This window comes from Mus pahari, chromosome 13 (assembly GCF_900095145.1).
Source record: "Mus pahari chromosome 13, PAHARI_EIJ_v1.1, whole genome shotgun sequence".
NCBI lineage: Eukaryota > Metazoa > Chordata > Mammalia > Rodentia > Muridae > Mus > Mus pahari.
In genome coordinates this window covers 66,514,171-66,536,806 of record NC_034602.1, presented here as the reverse complement: position 1 = coordinate 66,536,806, position 22,636 = coordinate 66,514,171, and the positions used below count along the sequence as shown (strand labels likewise).

Below are 22,636 nucleotides of genomic sequence, written 5' to 3'. Positions count from 1 at the left end.
CCTTAATTCAGTAAAGTCGACCAACACTAACCAGTCACAGCTAAGTAAAAAGAAATGTTTGCAAATAATACTTCATAAGGACAAAAGAATGGGAGAAAAATAATAGCAACAAAAATTTTGCACCTTGAAAAGCAAAAGAAGTGTAGTTTCTTAAGCTAGAGGTAGAAGGTCTGAGACACTTCTTGTGTCAGAGAGCCTCTAAACTTGAGAGCACGCTCTGATTTCTAGAAATGAAAGTGATGGTGGCGTTGAAACAGGGTAATTTGCTGCAGGTATTCTTCAAGATACCAGAGATAAGCAGCTTTTTAAAAGAACGAAAGTTCCACTTTGGTTTGTAGTTTCAGTCACCAGCCACATGGTATCATTGCTTGTGTTAAGCCTGAGCATTATGGTGGTAAAGCTACTGACTTTGTGGTAGCCAGAAGCAGAAAGGCAAACAGGATACTAGGGTACTGATAACCTGATTTCTCCAACATTTCTCCAACTTCTCAGTAGCCCCTTTGCCTGGGGACTGAGCCTTCAACACCTGAGATTTGGCTGTGGGCCATCATTAAGAGTTGAAACTATGGCACCTAGGGAAGAGAAAACAACCAGAAACCTAGGGAATCATCAGGGTAATAGTGAGTTCTGACCCCTAGAGGACAGCACTGTTATTGGGTATAAATAACACAGACATCATGAGAATAGATTAGAGAGTTCTGGAGAAAACAGTTGGAAAATGGTAGGATGTATAATGTGTATGAAGATACAGAAAGTGTATTTAGATAGTTATGAGTTTGTAGTAAATTAGTACAAAACTAGATAAACTACAAAGAAAAAAACAACCTTTAGTTATGTTTCTCTTGCTGTGATAAAGTACTATACCAGGGTAATTTGTAAAAGAGTATGTTTTATTGGGTTTATAGTTCCAGAGAGTTAGAATTCATAGTGGCTGAAAAGAGCTGAGAGCTCACATTTCAAACCACAAGCAGGAGACAGCACATCCGTGATGGCAGGAAGCTCTTTAAGGCACAAAGCTTGACTCTGTAACCCCCTCCTCCAAGGCTAGTACCTCCTCATCCTTCCCAAAGAGTGGTACTAACTGGGGACCAAATATTCAAACACATGAACCTGTGGTAGACTTTCTCTTTCAAACTACCATAGCTACTAACTCAGGAAAATACTCAGGAGGGGAGATCAAATGTAGTATGCTAAAAGACTGAGGCTTAGCTTTGAATTGCAATTACAGCTGAAAAATACAAACTTTAGAATTACAATCTTGGAGAGTTGGGAGGGGGGTATATGTTTATAAAGTAAAAAAGGAAAAGAAAAAAATAAATCCTCAGGGTTGGAAAGATTGCTCTGCAGTTGTCTTAGTTAGGGTTCTATTGCTGTGATTAGAAACATGACCAGAAGCAACTTGAAGAGGAAAGGCTTTATCTCAGCATGGAACTCTTGAGTCACACTCTTAACTCAGGGAAACTGAGGCAGAGGCTGTAGAGGAGCGCTGTTTACTGGCTTGCTCCTCATGGCTTGCTCAGCCTGCTTTCTTACATATTCTAGTACCTACTGCCTAAGTGTGGTACTAACTGGAACATCCTACATTAATCACTAAGAAAATATACCTAGACGTGTACACACAGACCAGTCTAATTTCTCCGTTAGAGTTCCCTCTTCTTAGATAACTGTATCTCCTGTCTAATTGACCAAAAATAAGTAAACAACCAGACAGGGAAGCAAGTCAGATCACTGGCTTCTCTTCCAGGGAATCCAGATTCAGTACCCCCACCCCATTGACTAGTGGCTTACAATTACCTATAATTTCAGTCCCAGGGGATTTTTGTGCTCTTTTTGGCCTCTGTGGACACTTCGTTCATGTGGTGCATATACATACGATCAGGCAAAAGACCCATATACATAAAAAGAGATGATTCAATTAAAAATTTAAAAATCTCATGCTCCCCAAGATGCCTAAAATCTAGACACTTTAGAGATCCAAAAAGGCTTATTTAAGTACATTGGGTCAATCAATAAATTAGACCTATCTAAGCTCTGTACCTGTGAACAAAAGAGTCAGAAGTAACAAAGATGTTCAGTAGCAGAATTTATTACTGAAAGAGAATGAGCAGAGGAGGGCTTCTGATTTTGTACTAAGTTTCCTAAAACCACTTTACAATAAACTTCATATCTGTGCTTACATGTGGAAGACCAAATTATAAAATAAAAGAGTGGCAATAAGGACACTATAGTTTTCCTAGGAAAAGGGAAAAAAAATATGACAGTAACTAAAGAAGGTTGGTGGGTCAGGAAAAGTGGGTTTTGTTTTATTTTATTGGTCTTTTTCAGTTAAGAAGTAGTGATTGATGAACTGTGTTAATGTATTGATCAGTGGCAGGAGTTGGAAAGAAGGCCTGCGGTGGGTGACAGTAGATGGGATTCAGAAAGATGAATAATACCATTAATAGTACTACAGGTTATTTAAAAACAGAATCCTTCTTATGTGAAGGATTCTATTCCAGAAGTGAACTGCTGTTTCTGAGACCATCTCTCCTTGTGTGTACTGTTGTGTATGAAGTCAAGGAAGAGCTACCGTGCATTTGCATCTAACCTGCTGGAATGATCCCTTGGCTTAATGCTGTCTGCCCTTCCCTGATATGCTCACAAATAAAGTTGGTTTTAAAGGAGTGTTTACACACCAGTACTTGTGCCTCAGTACCCTGTAATGTGATACAGTAATGTGATACAGACTCACCTGCTAAATCTGTGACTTAGAGTTCAAGGGGCTTATGTAAAGGAACATTTAATTCCTAGCTTTAACTTGATCCTTTCATAGTTTGGTAAACTGGTAAATTTCATTTAAGTAATTGCAATTGATCCCTTTAAAGACACTGCCTATCCTGGTCTATTAATGTCAATACTTTACAAAAATAAATAAACCTTATTCCATATGAGTAGGCAGTATACTTGGAATTTCTCTTGAGCTTGTGTAGGGACATGGTATAATGTCTAAAATGGAATATTCCTGGAGAGGAAGTGTAACGTGGCATGCCATTTTGGACTGAAAGCCTGAGTTACTAGGTGTTTTCTGTGATTCTTTATTATCACAGTGTTCCGTTAGACACTCTTTTGCTCTGGAGATATTTAATCCTACTCATTTCCTTTCCTTTATTTTTCTCTTAAATAAGATCTATCTATCAATTGGCTGGAAAAGTAGAAAGAAGATCTTGAGCAAGTGTGGTGCTAAGTTGAGTGTATTGGCTATGAGTACAGTTATAAGCTGAGTAACAACTTTGTTGAAAATCACTGTTGACAGTAGTAGAGAATAGCCTAATAGTGAGCCAGTCAGTCCTCTAGGCCATTTTGATTCATCCATTTTATACATTGTCAGAAGTGTCCTTCCTAGATAGGTTTATCCCATCATCGCCTCCCCTTGTTTGTCTTATTTTCTCCTTTGTGACAATTAAGCATGCTGATGACACATAAATGACACATAAGGCACAGATTTGGCCCCTTAGTTTTGCAACTCTATTTGTATAAACCGTCTCCGCGGTTCTTCTCATTTTAGTGATAGAGCCAACATCTGTCATCACCATTGCTCAGTCTTTTGATCTAGAAGGGTGATTTAGGTAAACTCAAAGGCTCTGTAACTGTGTGTTCCCTCTTATGATGTTAACTTAGACACTTGAGTCACAGTGGCCTGTCATGATATTGATCCTGCCATTCTCTTGTAAGCACTCTTAGTCTCCTGAGTCCTATTTTGTTGGCCTAAACACATAGGCAATGCAACATCATTTTTCTTTCTTTTTTAATTCTTTTTAAAAAATATTTATTTTTATTTATAAGTACACTGTAGCTGTCTTCAGACACAGCAGTAGAGGGCATCAGATCCCATTACAGATGGTTGTAAACCACCATGTGGTTGCTGGGAATTGAACTCAGGACCTTTGGAAGAGTAGTCAGTGTTCTTAACCGCTGAGCCATCTCTCCAGCCCCACAACATCACTTTTCAAGGGTTTGTTTCTTTCTCTTATGAAGGGTACATATGAAAACAGTGATAGAGTTTCTTAGAATCTCCTGTGAAAATATCTTTAATTTTCTCTGGTTTAATAAAGTTATACATTATAATATTTTCTAAATTCTAAATAAAGGAAATAATAATATAGAACTCTTATACCTCAAAACTTGGGATGTTTATAAATAATGCCATCTGTTATTCAATATTTAACTCATGGCTAGATGAAACTGCTTTATATGGAATTTTAGTCTTGTCACTCAGTTTGAAAGCAGCACATTTTAATTACTTCAATGAAGAAACAGTATGAGACATTTTATGATACTTATTTTCTCTGCTTGGTTTGCCATCTCCTTAACATTCCTATAACATGCCTGTGAAGAAAATAAGCTCTAGGTTTTCTCAAATGCAGTTTTGTCCTGTCTTATGGCCTGTGCAGCTACCAGCCTCCATTCTGCTTCTCAGATCCTCTCAGCCAGTGTACCCTCTAGCCCACTGCTTCTCAGACTTCAGTGTCATAGAAATCAGTAAGGATCTTGTGGAAATGTGGGTTCAGAGTCAGCCAGGAGTTCTTCTCTGACAATGAGGATGCTTCCTGCCTCTGCACCATGTTTTCAGGAACATGAATCCTGACCCGTGACAAGACGCATTACCTCAGGCTTCCTTTTGTACTGTTCACAGACACACTTGGTTGCTTCTTGTCTGGATGATACCACTGGGCAATATAGCTTCATTGTGTATTTTGTTTTCATTGTTTAGATATCTGTTTCCTTGATCAGTATAGATTTTTGCCTATAGAACTGAGCCTCTCATCCTTGTAGGTACAAGGAATATGTACTGTTTAGCAGAAAATAAAATCTTAGCAAATATTTGTTAGACCATATTATTGCAGCCAGTTTGTAGTTACATAGTCAAAGCATATACTGAAGATTTAAAATGATATTTTATTGCTTTATAGAAATATAATTTGAATTTTTCCATATATTTTTAGAAGAAAAAAAGCTTAAAATATTCTCCATCCAAAGATATTTGCTTGAAAATAATATACCAGCTTCATTTGAAATCTCCATAGTAACAATAGTATTCTCAAGATAACGTTGTAGAAGTGTTTTAGAAAACTAATAACCATTTCTGTTTTCTTTTCTCACAAGGAGAAGTACAAATGTCTGCCACAAGACGAAAACATAATGTGTTATGTTGTTTACCGTAAGCTGTAGTAAAATGAGCTCAATTGTTGACAGGTATGTTTTTAAAATTCTCTATTAGAATGATTCTTATAATTCCAAGTGGGTGGTTTAATACAGTGACATAATTTCATACTGGTTTTATATAGATTTTCAGTAAAAAAATTAAGAACATTTTGAAATAAGATATTTAAACTAAATCAATTCTTGTTTTAGCCTGATACATACATATAGCCGAATATCACTGCCTTTAGAGTTCATGTGTGAAAAACTTAAAATATAGTTAACTGTAATTAAACTTTGTTAGAAAGTGAGTTAATGGTTCCTGAGTTTGTAGTTATTTGATCACCTGAGACACAGGTGTGTGTGTGCGCGTGGACTCACCTGTGGGTTTGGTGCTGTGCTCACCAGTCCTGCTCAGCCTTTTTCTGTGTTTTCTCTTGTAGAGATGACAGTAGTATTTTTGATGGATTGGTGGAAGAAGATGACAAGGACAAAGCAAAAAGGTAGTTAGCTATGAAATAGAAAATAATAAATAAATATAATAGTTATATATATTTATAATATGATACCTACATGTATATTATTAGATATAGGTTATGAATTATCTCCTGACCTTTTGAAAAGTAAGCTTAAATAAACTAGTCATGTCCAAATTAAACACTGTATGAAACTATTTGTATAGTTAAATAGATTGTTTAAAAAACTACATATTTACTTTCTTTTTTTCATAGAGTATCTAGAAACAAATCAGAAAAGAAACGTAGAGATCAGTTCAATGTTCTCATTAAGGAGCTGGGCTCTATGCTTCCTGGTAACGCTAGAAAGATGGACAAGTCTACTGTTCTACAGAAGAGCATTGATTTTTTGCGCAAACATAAAGGTAAAGTACTGACTTTGTAAAATGAGTATATTTTTTATAGGACTCTTTCCCCCTCTTAAAACATAATGAGTTATATGATGTTTAAGATAAAATGATATCTTTAATCCCAGCACTCGGGAGGCAGAGGCAGGCGGATTTCTCAGTTCGAGGCCAGCCTGGTCTACAGAGTGAGTTCCAGAACAGCCAGGGCTATACAGAGAAACCCTGTCTAAAAAAAAAAAAAAAAAAAAAAAAAAAAAAAAAAAAAAGTAAAATGATATCTAGTGTGTTCCTTCTTTCATTCAACAAACATTTGGTGAGTTCTGTATTCTAGGTCCTTAGGAAGTTAGGGTGATTGTCTTGCCTCTCAGCTTAAGCCTGGGGAGACAGCTGTGCTAACATATACAATGAGTAATGTCTGTAAACTGTAAGCTAGGAAGCACATTTTTGTCATGATCTTTTATCATAAAGGAAAGAATGTTTTAGGTGTACAAATAGGTAATTTTTTAAACCTAGTCTCCTTTTTAGGTTAAGTAAGTGAAATAGTGTTTTACACAAAGAGATACTATGTACAAAATCAGAAAAGTAAGGATCCGTGATTGTAACTGAGCCAATTTGTGTTAGAAGGGTATAGGTGTATTTGGGTCCTGTAAGATCCAGGCCATTTTAAGGGTCATTTCAGTGTCTGTCTACGGAATAAACACTATACCTCAAATTACTTGTTAATCAAAGAAAATTATCTCGACTGAATCACTCATGAAAAGAAACTAAATATTAAAGTCTTTGATATTTAGGTAGCAGAGATACTAAACGATAAGAACCAGAGAAGGATGTATGCTTTTTAGCTGAAGTAAAGCTACAGTTCTTAGGCGCACAGATGCTAACTGCTGCCTCGGTCGTTTTCCTTTCATTCCTTGTAATCCACTGCTGGACTGGCCTGTGTGTCAATACTCTCTGCATTTTTTTCATTAATTTCATTACTGACATTACCCACCCACCCATCCCCAATACAGCAAAGGTTTTTGTTCTTCTTTAATCTCTTTAGAGTTAGAGCTGGCAGTCTTGATCTGCCTGCTGCTGACTTTGTTCTTCTATGGCTTCCGTATTCTCTGCTGCTCCCCTTCCCGTCCAGTACCCTCTCCCTTTCCTTCCTACTCTAACTGGGACCTTTCCCAAGGCTTATCCTTGTCTTCTTATTTTGTCAACCCCCTTCCTGTGAGTACCTCATTGTATAACTGTAGCTGCTATGCATCTGTAGTCAACTACCAATGAATCTTATTTTCAGATGCAAAAATTTCACCTTTGCATTCCTAGTTAACTTACTGTATATCATTTTTCATGTCTCCGAACTCATCTCCTCTAAAATGTATTCATTTTGTCATGTCAGTTCCTCCTAAACTGGCTTTTCCATTTTTGTACCATTTGATTAGATTCCCAGGGCTCAAACATGAAAATACTTTGGAAGTGTTTTCATTTACACTAACATCTCCCACACCAGTCACACTCTCTGCTGATGATTCTTTTGTAAATGTGTCAGTTCCTTACACTGACCTTCTGCTGTCTTGAGCTCCCTTTGTTTACATGGCACACCCATTGAAGTCAGTTCCTTAAACAGTGTAGGAGCTCAGTTAATGATTGTTGAATGAAATAAAGTGAAATGCATACATTTCTGCTACCTGATAATATAATATTAATTTTGACCATAACTAGGTTTGTCCCCAAAATTGGGTGTATAATTCTCACAAAATGAAATTTGTGGTAAATTCCAGAGACATTTTAAAAGTATTTGTTTATCTAAAATAGACTTGTATTAACTAAATCTTAATGAATTTGTGTCTGTAATTGTATATATAGTTGATAGCAAATTGAAGAACATAACTGTATTTCACAGAATTAGTAACTGTACTTTTTTAGTTACTTGTTGTAGTTCAGTGTAGTCACTTGTTATATGCCAAATTTGGTATGTAAATATGAAACATTTAACTATCTGGTAACAAAATATTAAAATAATACAATCCATACTTTTCACTACAAAATAAGGTAGTGTACAACCTGTCATATTGATTTCTAATTTGTGTTACAGTCTACATTTAAAAAGAAAAAACAAAGCCGGGCAGTTGTGGCGAATGCCTTTAATCCCAGCTCTTGGAAGGCAGAGGCGGCAGGTGGATTTCTGAGTTCAAGGCCAGCCTGGTCTACAGAGTGAGTTCCAGGAAGGACAGCCAGGGCTACACAGAGAAATCCTGTCTTGAAAAAACAAAACAAAACAAAAAACAAACAAACAAAAAACAAAAGAAAGAAAAAAAAGAAAAGAAAAGAAAAAACAACAACAACCTTAAGGTGTTGTGGTACTTATTTATGATCCTAGCACTTGGAAGCTGAGGCAGGAGGATCATAAGTTTGAAACCAGCCTGCGATACATAGTAAGATCCTGTTTTTTAAAAGAGAAGAAAATGTATTTGTTAAGCAAATAGTTCAGATTTCATTATTTATGATAATGTTCCTATAACTAAATCTATTCACTGTAGCAAAATGAAATAGCAATATGGCAAAAGGCATGTGGCAGGGACCCCAGAGACTTTGGGAGGCTCCATATTATTATGAACATTAGAAAAGAAGACACTGACCAAAGTCACTCTGCAAGTGATTATTACTGAGATGTTTCTACCCCAAATTTTAATTTAGCCTCCTGGATTAACTAATATAAAGCAGCCGAGATTAGGGGGAATCTTCCCATTGTAACTTTCCTTGGAGCTGACGATCTCTACTCTAGATATTGCTAGTTGAATGATGAAAAAGATGAGGTAAAAAGTTTCTTCAGAATGTTTGGAATAATCTTGTAATCTGCTTGTTTTTATTTGCTAATTATGTCAACCTGGAAGCAAATTTAGGCTTATCAGCCAGAGTGTATCAAAGCCCTTCCTATACTTTCTCCCCAATAAAAACCCCAAAGAAATTGTTACTAAATTATCCAGACCAAGCCCTAGAAGATAACATTTCACATTTTCAGAACCTGGCCTCCTATTAACTATCTCGCGCCTGTTTGTTACCATTGAGTAGGAAGAACAGGTGGCTAGTGTGTTGTGCTCCCCCAGTGGTTAGAGTATGCCACTAATGTGTCAATCTGTTTACAGAAATCACTGCACAGTCAGATGCTAGTGAGATTCGACAGGACTGGAAACCTACATTCCTTAGTAATGAAGAGTTTACACAATTAATGTTAGAGGTATGTCCAGATTTAATTTTTGAAAGTTTTCTTTTTTAAAAAAATTTAACAGTAATTAATTTTAGTATAGCTTTAGCAGTATTACTAATATTGAAAAGTCTTAATTCACTGTAATGTAATAAGCCCTGTTTGTGTATAATGAACAGTTGCTCAGTGTATTGATCAAGTATTGTAAGTAGATAATGCCATGTCATAAAGTAATACCAACTTTTTCTATTTTCGTTATTTGAAAATTGTATATAATTCAGAAACATATAGTTACTACATCCTCAACCTGAGACCACATACTACATTCTAACAAAGCATAGCATATGTTCTTACATCCCACACTGTTAAGAGTTGTGTCTGTTCTCCTCCAGCTGAGCTGCCGTGTCATGCATAGTAACATGGATTATGGAGCTATGAACAACAGAACATTGCCATAGTCCTAGAGGAGACAGCCCAGTGAGCAGGCCCCAGTGGGCTCGGTCTGTAGTGAGAGCACTTGAGGCTAGTTCATAGGTGATCTTCTTCTGTGTCATGGCATGCACACATGCTAGATAGGAGCTCTCAGGGACACTTTAATGGGGACACTAATTTCATTTTGGTGGCTTCATCACCTAATCACCTTCTAGCCACCTCCTCCAGCAATGGGAAGTTAGCTTTCGACATAAATTCTGTAGGACACAGCCAAAAATGAACAGAGATGGTAATAAATGGTGTAGTTTTCAAATGAAAATATGCGTTGAAAGATAATTATTCTGTAAACAGACACTTTTAAAAGGAAGCGAGTGATGTTCTGTGACAGAATGGCTTTTAAGAATAGTTGAGAATAGTTTTGCTTATATATAGGGCGTAACATCTTCCTGTCAAATATTCAGCACACAGAAATCTTGGAACATTCATCCCTAATAGCTTTACTTTTCTATTTTTTAATCTTTTCCTGGATAGAGTAATGTAGCTTCGTTTATGCACAGAAACCAGTCAGAACTCAATATGAAGTGTCATGAAAACTTACAGTAGCAAACAGGTGGTTTACTTTGTTGGTAAAAAAGTCATAAAAGCACGGAGCCCAGTGCTCAGGAGGGTAAGGGAGAGTGATTGGGGTGCGTCAGGGGTGTTGTAGCTGACCTGGGCAGCATGTGGAGAAATCAGTACATCTAAGAAGTGAAATTGTTAGGCAGATAATTTATCTGCATCATGTATGTGAATATAGTAGCTATATCTCAATGGCTTTTTAAATATTAACTAGGTCTGATGCAAGGTAAAACAGGTTTTAGTAAGTGCTGTGGGGTGTAACAATTAGTGAATTCTATCTATAGATGCACTAGAAATTATTGGTTAAAGTTTGTATATATATAATGTAAGCATTTAAAATTGAAGGATAAATACTTTCCTCCTGTTAACTCATGGAATTCTCTTAACTGGTTGCTTTAAGAAGGTGTTCCAAAAAATGGACAATTTTCTAGACAGATACTAGTTACCAAAGTTAAATCAGGGTCAGATTAATGATGTAAACAGTCCCATATCCCCTAAAGAAATAGAAGCAGTTATTAATAGTCTCCCAACCAAAAAAAGCCCAGGACCAGATGGGTTTAGTACAGAGTTCTATCAGACTTTCAAAGAAGACCTAATTCCAATACTCCTTAAACTATTCCACAAAATAGAAACAGAATTCTACCCAATTAGTTCTGTGAAGCCACAATTACGCTGATACCTAAACCACACAAAGATCCAACAAAGAAAGAGAACTTCAAACCAGTTTCCCTTATGAATATCGATGCAAAAATACTCAATAAAATTCTCGCAAACCAAATCCAAGAACACATCAAAAAGATCATCCATCATGATCAAGTAGGCTTCATCCCAGGGATGCAAGGATGGTTCAATATACAAAAATCCATCAACATAATCCACTACATAAATCAACTCAAAGAAAAAAAACCACATGATCATCTCATTAGATGCTGAGAAAGCTTTCAACAAAGCCCAACACTCCTTCATGATAAAAGTCTTGGAAAGATCAGGAATTCAAGGCCCATACTTAAACATAATAAAAGCAACATACAACAAACCAGTAGCCAACATCAAACTAAAAGGAGAGAAACTGGAAGTAATCCCACTAAAATCAGGGACTAGACAAGGCTGCCCACTCTCTCCCTATCTATTCAATATCTATTCTAGTACTTGAAGTCCTAGCCAGAGTAATCTTACAACAAAAGGAGATCAAGGGATACAGATTGGTAAGGAAGAAGTCAAACTATCACTATTTGCAGATGATATGATAGTATATATAAATGACCCCAAAAATTCCACCAGAGAACTCCTAAACGTGATAAACAACTTCAGTGAAGTAGCAGGATATAACATTAACTCAAACCAATCAGTGGCTTTTCTCTACACAAAGAATAAACAGACTGAGAAAGAAATTAGGGAAACAACACCCTTCAAAATAGTCACAAATAATATAAAATNCCTTGGTGTGAATCTAACTAAGGAAGTGAAAGATCTGTATGATAGGAACTTCAAGTTTCTGAAGAAAGAAATCAAAGAAGATCTCAGAAGATGGAAAGATTTCCCATGCTCATGGATTGGCAGGATTAATATAGTCAAAATGGCTATCTTGCGAAAGCAGTCTACATATTCAATGCAATCCCCATCAAAATTCCAACTCAATTCTTTACAGAGTTAGGGCAGTTTGCAAATTCATCTGGAATAACAAAAATCCTAGGTAGCAAAAACTAAATAAAAGAACCTCTGGTGGAATCACCATCCCTGACCTCAAGCTGTACTGCAGAGAAATTGTGGTTAAAAAAAAATGCATGGTACTGGTACAGTGACAGACAGGTAAATCAATGGAATAGAATTGAAGACCCAGAAATGAACCCACACACCTATGGTCATTTGATCTTTGGCAAAGGAACTAAAACCATCCAGTGGAAAAAAGACAGCATTTTCAACAAATGGTGCTGGCTCACCTGGTGGTTAGCTTGTAGAAGAATGTGAATCTATCCACACTTATCTCCTTGTACAAAGCTCAAGTTCAAGTGGATCAAGGACCACCACAGAAAACCAGAGACACTGAAACTTATAGAGGAGAAAGTGGGAAAGAGCCTCGAACATATGGGCACAGGGGAAAAAATCCTGAGTAAAACACCAATGGCTTGTGGTCTGAGATCAAGAATTGACAAATGGGACCTCATAAAATTGCAAAGCTTCTGTAAGGCAAAGGACACTATCAGTAAGACCAAAAGGCAACGAACAGGTTGGGAAAAGATCTTTACCAATCCTAAATCCGATAGGGGGCTAATATCCAATATATATAAAGAACTCAAGAAGTTGCAATCCAGAAAACCAAATAACCCTATTTAAAAATGGAGTATAGAGCTAAACAAAAATTCTCAACTGAGGAATACTGAATGGCTGATAAGTACTAAAAAAATGTTCAACATCCTTAATCATCAAGGAAATGCAAATCAAAACAACCCTGAGATTCCACCTCACACCAGTCAGATTGGCTAAGATCAAAAACTCAGGTGACAGCAGATGCTGGTGAGGATGTGGAGAAAGAGGAACACTCCTCCTTTGCTGGTGGGATTGCAACCACTCTGGAAATCAGTTTGGTGGTTCCTCAGAAAATTGGACATAGTTATACGGGAAGATCCAGCAATACCACTCCTGGGCATGTACCCAGAAGGTGCTCCAACATGTAATAAGGACAAATGTTCATAACAGCCTTGTTTATAATAGCCAGAAACTGGAAAGAACCCAGATGTCCCTCAACAGAGGAATGGATACAGAAAATGTGGTACATTTACAGAATGGAATACTACTCAGCTATTAAAAACAATGAATTTATGAAATTCTGAGACAAAAATTAGATAAAACATCAAATTCTTAGGTCTGGAGGATGTCATCCTAAGTGAGGTAACCCAATCTCAAAAGAACACACATGATATGCACTCACTGATATGTGAATATTAGCCCAGGAGCTCAGAATCCTTCTTAGAAGGGAGAACAAAATACCCATGGAAGGAGTTACAGAGACAAAGTTCAGAACAGAGACTGAAGGAACGACCATCCAGAGACTGCCCCCCTTGGGGATCCATCCCATAAACAACTATCAAACCTCAACACTATAGCAGATGCCAACAAGAGCTTGCTGACTGGAGCCTGATATAGCTGTCTCCTGAGGGGCACTGCCAGTGCCTGGCAAATACAGTAGTAGATGCTCACAATGATCCATTGGACAGAGCACAAAGTCCCCAATTAAGGAGCTAGAGAAAGTACCCAAGGAGCTGAAGGAGTTTGAAGCCCCATAGGAAGAACATCAATATAAACTAACCAGTACCCCCAGAGCTCCTTGGAACTAAACCACCAATCAAAGATAACACATATTAGAACTTGTGGCTCTGGCTGCATATGTAGCAGAGGATGGCCTAGTTGGTCATCAATGGGTGGAGAGGCCCTAGGTCCTGTGAAGGTTCTATGCCCCAGTATAGAGGAATGCCAGGACCAGGAATGGGAGTGGATGGGTTGGGGAGCAGGGGGAGGGGATAAGGGATTTTCAGAGGAGAAACTTTATTTACATTTGAAATGTAAATAAAGAAAATATATTTAAAAAAAAAGAAAGAAAGAAAAAGAAAAGAAAAAAAGGTTTTCCACAAATGGAAGTCTAGGAGCAGGTTTGTCAGGAAACCTATATATGTTGTAAAGGTAGATGGTGCTTCTCCTGCCATACACTATAAGATTATCATGCCCTCAACCACTATTATGGGTACTACCTCTGAGATGAGCGATTTAATGAGACTAGCTCTCTGTGTTAGGTACAGTTGACATACCACTCAAGGAACAGTCTTCATTTTATTAGTTTTTTTTTTTTCTCTTAATAGAAGTGTGACCCTGTACAAAAGTATCTCTTTAAATATGTGTTTGTAAAAAGATAGACACAAGCCAGTCTCTACAGAAGAAAGAAAATTCATTCATCTTTATGTTATAATCCTAGTGCAGTTGTTCATTCAATAACATTTTCTGTGTTTATTATAAACCACTTATCTTTCTTTATTGGCATGAAAAGTTTGTTACCGATTTTAAAATATGTACTTTGTTAATCTTAATGCACCTATTTTACTGATAGGCTCAACAGGAAACTGTTAACTTCATTTGTTTTCTTCATAATAGGAAGGTTTCATATTCATTGCCAAGGTCTGTCTGTATACTACATGCAGACACAGGTAGATTTCAAAGAAAAATAAGTAAATAAATAAATTCTGGTGATGTTAAAACATTATAAAAGCATAGAAAATATATTAAAAAACTTGAAAATGTAAGTTAATTCTTTCATAATTGTCCTTGGATTTTAGAGTCACATAACTGAAAAATGTATTTACTTTTAATATGTACAGAATATTTTTATTACATTTTTTGTTTATTTACTTGTATGTCTGTGAGTGCATTCTTGTCCCCACACACGTGTGGAGTTGGCTCTCCCCTTTTACTGTGTGCTTCTAAAGATTGATCTCAAGCAGCCAGGCCTGGTGGCAAGCACATTTACCCACTGAGCATCTTGGTAGCCCATATATGTTAAAGGTTTTGTATGTATTGAGTAGATGTATTTTTTAACACTAATAGGCCAAGATGAAGAATTTGTGTATAGGTATACATCTTATATCCTTAATCCAGATGTTTGCACACATGTGAATTTTACATACCTCAAGTCTGTGTTTTCTGATTGAATATTAAAATTTTAATCATGACAGAACTGGATTTGTTTATAAAATAGTCTGGTTTTATTTAGGCAAAGTCAAATACTGACTGGCAAGACTATAATGAAATTGTGTTACTTTTAGGTAATCATGTTGATTATAGATGAGTAGGCAGGCCCTTCCCATTTTCAGCTGAATTTCAGATGTGGGCTTTATCTTAACATGTTGGCATTGCTGCCACAGGCACTTAGACCATCTACCGAACATGTTAGTGTCGTTGGTACAGGAGCTTAGGCCATGTAGCTCAACTTGTTCTTTACTGACCATGCCGGGAGAAAGCTTGTTTACCCCCAAAGGCTAACTAACCCCTAACTAGATCCCAGGTCTTAATCCTCACTTGTGTTGCCTCTCTCCATTCTTGGAATGCACCTGTGCCTTCTCTCTCTCATCTCTGTTTCCTGAGGAGTAATCGACTGGAGGACTGGGAGTAGGCGTGTCAGGACAGAAGTCCTTTGTTAAAGTCCTCTCTGGCTATACATTTCTGCACCTTGGCAGCACCATAGTTTTCCCTACAGTCTACAAGACAAGGGCTCACACTGTGTCAGCCTCTTTGCTGAGGCCCACAGGGAGCTTATGTCCTGTTCCCTGTGATTAACATTCCAATCTTCCTCAGGCTAAATAGTCACTGTTATCAAGGAGATAGATCTAGGTGAAAGGCAGGGGGTTCAAAGTAATCAATAGTTTTCCTTTGTTCATAAAGTAAGAAGACGGGCTTAGCACACATGGGATATTCTGCCATATTTCTCTAATCACCCTTGTCAAGGAACGTCTCTTCCTTTCCTCAGAAGATTTCCACGACTTGGCAAGCTGTTGAAACTTTTCTCCGCAAGAGAAAAGAGCAGTCTGTACCTGTAGAAGTGGGCTAAATTACTAGTGTTTTCATTGCAGTTCATTGTCTTCAAAGAGAGATACCCTGTGGATTCTAGCAGTGTCTTAACAGCAAGTATCATCATCATAGTGAAAGATTATTTGCTTTCAAAGTTGACGGTCTTTTCATGTGAGAAAACATAATTTTTTTCTTTTCATGAATTTGACTCTGCACAGTAGCAATAAAAAAATTACTGGTTAAATTGTAATGGGTGATAATGGAAGAATTGGCTTCAATTGTAGATTTCAAACCCCTGGTTATCTAAAAATAGATTTGTTTGAGTTGTTCTAAAAGATAAGTAATTATTCAAAATAAGTTTTCTCTAGGACCCATCTCTCTCTCTCTTGATAGTAGTAGAGAAGAGGTGAAGAAGAATATCTTTTATTCTACATTTAGCAGTTAGAGACTGGGGATATAGCTTCTAGACAGAGCACCTAGGATTTTTGAGGCCCTGCATTCATTTGTTATCACTACAAACAGCTGTAATAGTAATAAATTGAGCTGGACATGGTGGGTCACCAGAGTTCAAGGCCAGTCTAAGCTATGGAAGCTATTTCAAGACACCCTTACACACACACACACACACCACCACCACCACCACCACCACCACCACCAACAACAACAACAATAAAGTGCAGCTTGGAGTGGCTGCTTTGACTCCTGTCCCATCCTTTATGTGTCACTTCACAAGGATGACAGAGACCTTCACAGTTCTTACCAAAGGTGGTGAGCCTCTGAGAGAGCTGTGTAGCTAAAGAAATTACTTTCAAGTTGTGTTCTTGATCTTTCTCTTCTTTAGCCTATAGATGTTAACCTTTGCTTTAGTGTTTTTGGTTTTCAGAATGTTCTTTGGTACGTGAGTCCTTTAAAACAATTGTCCTTCCTTCTTTACTCTGCTGTCAGGTTTATGAACAGGTTGTAATGGCCTCTTATTATCTGTTTTAAATTCATTGTAAGTGACTTGACTTCCTGTTAGCATTACTCTGAAAAATCACAGGATTTGCTCATTTTCTTGTCCCTTGTCCTTTCTTGTCTTTGTCTTGTCCCTCTTCCTTATTCAGCTCTGCTCCACACAATTTTCTGCCTTTGTCGTTTCTCTGGCTCTTTTCTGTCTCTTCATGCTTCTGTTTCTTCGAAGCTTTATCTTTGACCTGTTACTTTATTGAAGGTCTCACCTCTTGAGCTCCCACTGCTGTGATGGCTGAGGGTGTCAGAAAGCATGCTGGGTCTTCTCCTGAAGATAGTTGTATTTCTTAGCACGTGGTCAATCCTTCCCTTTTCTTCCTACTGCTGATTTCATTTTGTCTCATTAGTTTTATGATTATCCCAAGGCAGGTTTTCTTGACTGAATTCTGTTTTATATAAAACCTTCTGTTGGCTTCCTTTTGTGTACAGAATAAAGATACCTTAACCAAGAGTTTATAGGCTTTATAAGATTCAGCTTAGCTTAGTTGGGGCGGGGGCGCTTAATCTCTGTCCCTTCTTTCTGTTCCTTTGTTACATTCCTATACTTCAGGCTCACACTTCTCTGTGTGTACTTTATTAGATGTTAGCTTTTCCAGATACCCACTGTACTGTACTTACTACAGAGCATATCATACAGTGTATGTATGCAGCTGTAAAGGCAGAACGATGATTTCTTACCTTTAGAAACCAGCTTCCAGTAGATAGCCAGAGTAATAATTTTCCTTCAGAAACATCAAAAGAATCACAAAAATTAGTATATTGACAACAATTTTTACTGTTGCCATTTTGACTGTACTCTGAATAGTTCCACGGGATGTCCTTTGTCATTTATCTTGTTTCTGTCCAAGAAAGTGCTTTGTTCTTTTCCCTTAACTGACCATTATGTTTAATTTCAGGCTCTTGATGGTTTTTTTTTAGCGATCATGACAGATGGAAGTATAATATATGTATCTGAGAGTGTAACTTCGTTACTTGAACATTTACCAGTAAGTATGAAAACCCTATAATCTCTATTATTTAATGTCTATATCACATATTAGAATTCACTAGGAAGTAGAATTGAGAGTGATATTTGAACAATGGTTGAAGGGTTGGGACACAAATTCCAGGTGTGTCTTTGTATTAGTGTTGCTGTTTCTCTAACCAGTCCTAAGTTCTTCCTTCATAGCACCTAGTGATTTAACATGCTGTTCTTCCATTCTTTCCATTTTAATGCCAGATTTGCAGTGTTTGCCTTTTAGCCTGATGAAAATATTATATCAAACAAAATGGAAAAACTATCTTCTAACCAAATTTCTACTGAGGTACTTCTTACTATTAGCAGAACTAATAAATAATTTTTTCAAAAGAGTGACTTACAAAGACTAAAAATAGTGGATGCAGAACTTCTGTGCAGTGTGAGTTGAAGTGGGAGCCCTGGGCAGGGGATCTGTAGCCCAGTGATACTTAGCATGGGTTAGAACCCTAACTAGGAATGAAGGAAGGACAAACACATAGACATGTACAGTGAAGGGTTCTGTTCTTGCTCCCTCCACAACTTGGAACCCAAGTACATTACTAGGGGAATGATTAGCTAGTCTTGGTTGATTCCTTTAGTAGAGCAGTCAGTTTCAGGCTGAAAATATCCAGGAGGAGGAAGCTGAGGTTACTAATCTTTGTACGTGTGAATCGATCCTTTATACACACTCAGACTCCAGAGGAAAGCATTGCCATTCCTCTTCAGCCTGGCCCATACCTATAACAGATTTGCCAACTCCCTGTGGCCCAGGTCCGTGTGAAAATACACATTTCCTAGGGTTTCACTCACTGAGGACTTTTTCTGCTTCCTCAGCAAGTGAAGAATTAGAAGTACATTGAAATTCTGATTGACATGGTAAATACTTTGTGTTTGCTTTTTTACTCAACCCATAGTTATTGAACATTCATTCTGTATTGAACACTAGGCTAAGTGCTATCTACAATTAAAGGTTTTTGAAATGATTTGAAAATTTTATATAACATGTATTTATCTAAGATGGGCTTCTGATATAAAAAAGTCCAGTGTCTTTAAATTACTTCTGAAATGTTCATTGTTTAAAAATTTACAACAGTGCAAAGTAAACCAGTATGTAAATATTTCTTTTTAAGAATATGAAAAAACAAAAACCAAAGCAGACAGTCAAAAATTAGCATTCCCTTCCCTCTGATTTCTCTGCTACTCATTACCTGAATATATAGAGAATGGACTCTACATTTAAAATGCCAGACAGTACAAGGAAAACTGTTTACTGAAAATCAGGCAGTAAGCATTGTACTCTCTTTTTATTATTATTAATTCTGTTTTATTGGTATGTATGTGTGTCTGTGTTTATATGCCATTTCCTTATGGGTACCCACCAAGGCAGAGAAAGGCGCTGGACCCTGGGAGCTGCCTGATGTGGGTGGTGGGAACTGAACTCAGGTCTGGACTCTGGAAGAGCAGCAGTAAGTGCTCCTGACCGCTGTGCCGTCTATCTAGCCCTGTGTGCTTGTTTCTAGAAGAAACTTGACTTTACTGCTTTCTAAGGGCTTTCTTCTGAAAAGTTCAAATAATGCCCAAATTTAAAGAATGATTTGAGAGTAAAGCATGAGACTAAAGTAACATATAAGTAATTTCTCATGGACAGAGAGAAGATTGGATCAAGTGGATCTTCTCTCTGTTCATGCCATTTTACTTATATGTTTGCTCTACTCGCAAATCATTCTTTAAATTTAGGCTTTACTTGAACTTTTCAGAAGTCTTTAAAAAATTTTTTTTGCATAGTAAGAAAGCCTGGTGAAGCCGGGTATGGTGGCGCACGCCTTTAATCCCAGCACTTGAGAGGCAGAGGCAGGCGGATTTCTGAGTTTGAAGCCAGCCTGGTCTACAGAGTGAGTTCCAGGGCAGCCAGGGCTACACAGAGAAACCCTGTCTTGAAAAACCAAAAAAAAAAAAAAAAAAGCAAGCCTGGTGAAGAGGGGAGGGGATGCTGATAGCCTGGGATGTAGAATGTAGTGTGATTGGGAGAGCACTTGCCTAGCATGCACAAATCCCCGTGTTCCCTCCCCAGCTTTTCAAAATCAACAGCAATAAAATGTCATGTAACAAAAGAACAGTAAGACTTTATAAGACTAAGATATGATTAATTGAAAGTGAGTATAGTTATGTGCTTTAACTATATTATTTTGGTTGTTTTGTTTTGTTTTACAGTAGTATTGTACAATGCTAAAGCCAAGAACTTGTATCTCCTTATTTGTAAGAATATGGGCTGGCTTTTCAGAAGTACTCAGTAATTATTTATGAATGAATAAAAATGAATTAGGTAGTTGGCCATCTTAATGATTCCCTTTAATATGTTTCCTGGGCCTCGAAAGATGGCTAATTAGTGAAGAGCCCTTGATGCTCTTGCAGAGGACGCAGGCTTCCCAGCACTCACACCAGGTGCTCAGTTCTGGGGGTCAGCAGTGCACACATGTGCTCATATATATAGCTTGGAACACACACACCCATGAATAAATAATAAATAAAACTTAAATACTTTCCTGATTTGAGAAAAGGGCATCAGATTCTCGGAACTAGTGTTACAGACAGTTGTGAGCTGCTGTGTGGATACTGGGAATTGAATCTGAACCTCTGGAAGAACAGCCAGTGAGTGCTCTTAACCCAAGGCTGGTGGATCTTTTGTGTGGAATAGTTGAATTACATTTTGAAGTGGACAGCGTGACAGGTCTAATACCATGTATTCAGTGTTAGTAGTAACCCCTCAGGGCACCTTTACTTGGCCTTCCTTCCTGCTTTTTAAAAAGCTTCTATCCTTTAGAACCAATTTTAGATTTACAGAGTAGGGCACCAGGTATCTCTTTCTCATGAAAATAATTGCAGGAGTGAAAGAATCCAGAGAGCTGGTGTTTTCTTTTCTTTCATTTGAGTTGTACTTGATAACTGGAGGAACCTGTTGAATATGTTCACTGAGGGAACATAATGCCTGTGACTTTTAAATGTCAAAATGTGTTACTTTAAGTGCAGTGATCAACAGAACATGAAAAATGGTGGTTACTGGAAAGTTTGACACTGCATGAAGCAGTGGTGAAGCACTACTTGTGATGTACTCTTGCCTCTTCATTTATGGTCTCACCTTTGAGGAGGCAGCTGAGGCCTGTGTATAGATAGAAGAACAAGATTAGATAACTGTCATCACGTGGTGAAATAAAACAGAAAACTACTTCTCAGCTGACATTTTAGTTATTTCAGATTTATTTTTTTTATCACGACTATGTTGTGCATTCTGATCTGTGCTTAAATTTTTATACTTTTTCAGTAAAAGCTGCTTTTCCAGCATCTTCTTATTCTAATGCGAGAAAAGCTCTTCGTTCTTTGGCAGTAATGGCTTTTACTTTTCCAGAAGAGTTCCTCATATGGCTACCCCTTAAGCTATTATCAAATGACTTCTTGGCCCCAGATTATTTTCTTTACTTATACCTGTTATATCTAAGGCACAGAGTTTAGTGTACCTTGATTGGCAGGGAAGAAGATGAAGGTGTAAAAGACAGGGCCATTTTCGTCATTACGGGGCAACAAGATATACATAAGCATGAGCCATCAGTTCTAAAGGAATTCATGTGTATCTGTGGTTTTGTATTTGTAGTCTGGCTTTTAATGGTATGCTGTTTTGAAGGATGTGACTTTTTTGAATTTTTTTAAAAAAATATTTACGGGGGGGTATAGGGAACCTTCGGGATAGCATTTGAAATGTAAAGAAAATAATAATAATAATAAAAAATAATAAAAAAATATTTAAAAGCACATTTCTCCCTCCTTTTCTTCCTTTAATTCCTCCCATGTCCCTGCTTACTCCATTTCAAATTGATGACTTCCTTTTCTTTGATTGCTATTGTTATACACATACACATAAATATATAAATACAACTTGCTAAATCACCTTAGTGTTTGTCTTAGTCTGGTCAGGAAGCAGGAGCTGATGGGGAGGCCATGGAGGGATGTTATTTACTGGCTTGCTTCCCCTGGCTTGCTCAGCCTGCTCTCTTATAGAACCTAGATCTACCAGCCCAGGGATGGCTCCACCCACAGTGGGCCCTCCCTCCTTTGATCACTAAGAAAATGCCTTACAGCTGGATCTCATGGAGGCATTCCCTCAAGGGAGGCTCCTTTGTCTGTGATAGCTCCAGCTTGTGTCAAGTTGCCATACAAAGCCAGTGTTGTTTGTGTGTATATTATCTTATGGCTAACCTTTTGGTATTGAATGTCAGTTACTGGGCTCATCCCTGTGAAAGACTAATTCTCATTCTCAGTTAGTCAGTAGAGTTTATAGCTCTCTTTTAGATGTAGGGCTCTCTGAGAGTTCCCCCTTTTATAGTAGCATATCTATTGGTGGTGTCATTGTATAGGTCTTGCTTAGGCAGCAATAATGTGAATATGTCATTGATACAGCTTTCTTGTCAGTTTCACAGCTGACTTCCTGGTCCTCTTCTGAGATGTTCCCTGAGCCTTAGGTGTAGGGCCCTGTTGTAGATGTATCCATTGTGGTTGGGCACGTTACCAGGGATTGTTGTCTGCATCTTGACACTTTTCTTTACAATGGTCTCTGCTGCTGCTGCAGAGGCGGATTTTTTTTTTTTTTTTTTTTTTTTTTTTTTTGTTTTTTTTGTGAGGGGTGATATCTATTTATCTGTCTACAGAGATACGTTTAGGATGCAGTTAAGTAGTGAAGTGATTACAGTAGGTTCTCCAGTACGACCCATGGCCTCACTAGCTGAGAGTACTTGGCTAGGTTTTCAGT

The 22,636-nt window shown here is 37.5% G+C and overlaps 1 protein-coding gene across 4 annotated transcripts in view; it reads left to right on the top strand.

The window, feature by feature from the left end:
* Positions 1-22,636, top strand: part of Clock (clock circadian regulator) — an 82,297-nt gene that overhangs the window by 28,964 nt on the left and 30,697 nt on the right. For 3 of the 4 annotated variants that reach the window (XM_029544974.1, XM_029544973.1, XM_021210666.2), the window contains exons 4-8: positions 5,143-5,232; positions 5,622-5,681; positions 5,910-6,058; positions 9,172-9,263; positions 17,738-17,827. In XM_029544974.1, the coding sequence (XP_029400834.1) occupies positions 5,186-5,232; positions 5,622-5,681; positions 5,910-6,058; positions 9,172-9,263; positions 17,738-17,827 (438 nt within the window). In that variant the 5' untranslated portion in view covers positions 5,143-5,185. Of the gene's footprint in view, positions 1-5,142; positions 5,233-5,621; positions 5,682-5,909; positions 6,059-9,171; positions 9,264-17,737; positions 17,828-22,636 lie in introns of those variants that run through there. The other variant, XM_029544975.1, reaches the window with a different exon arrangement.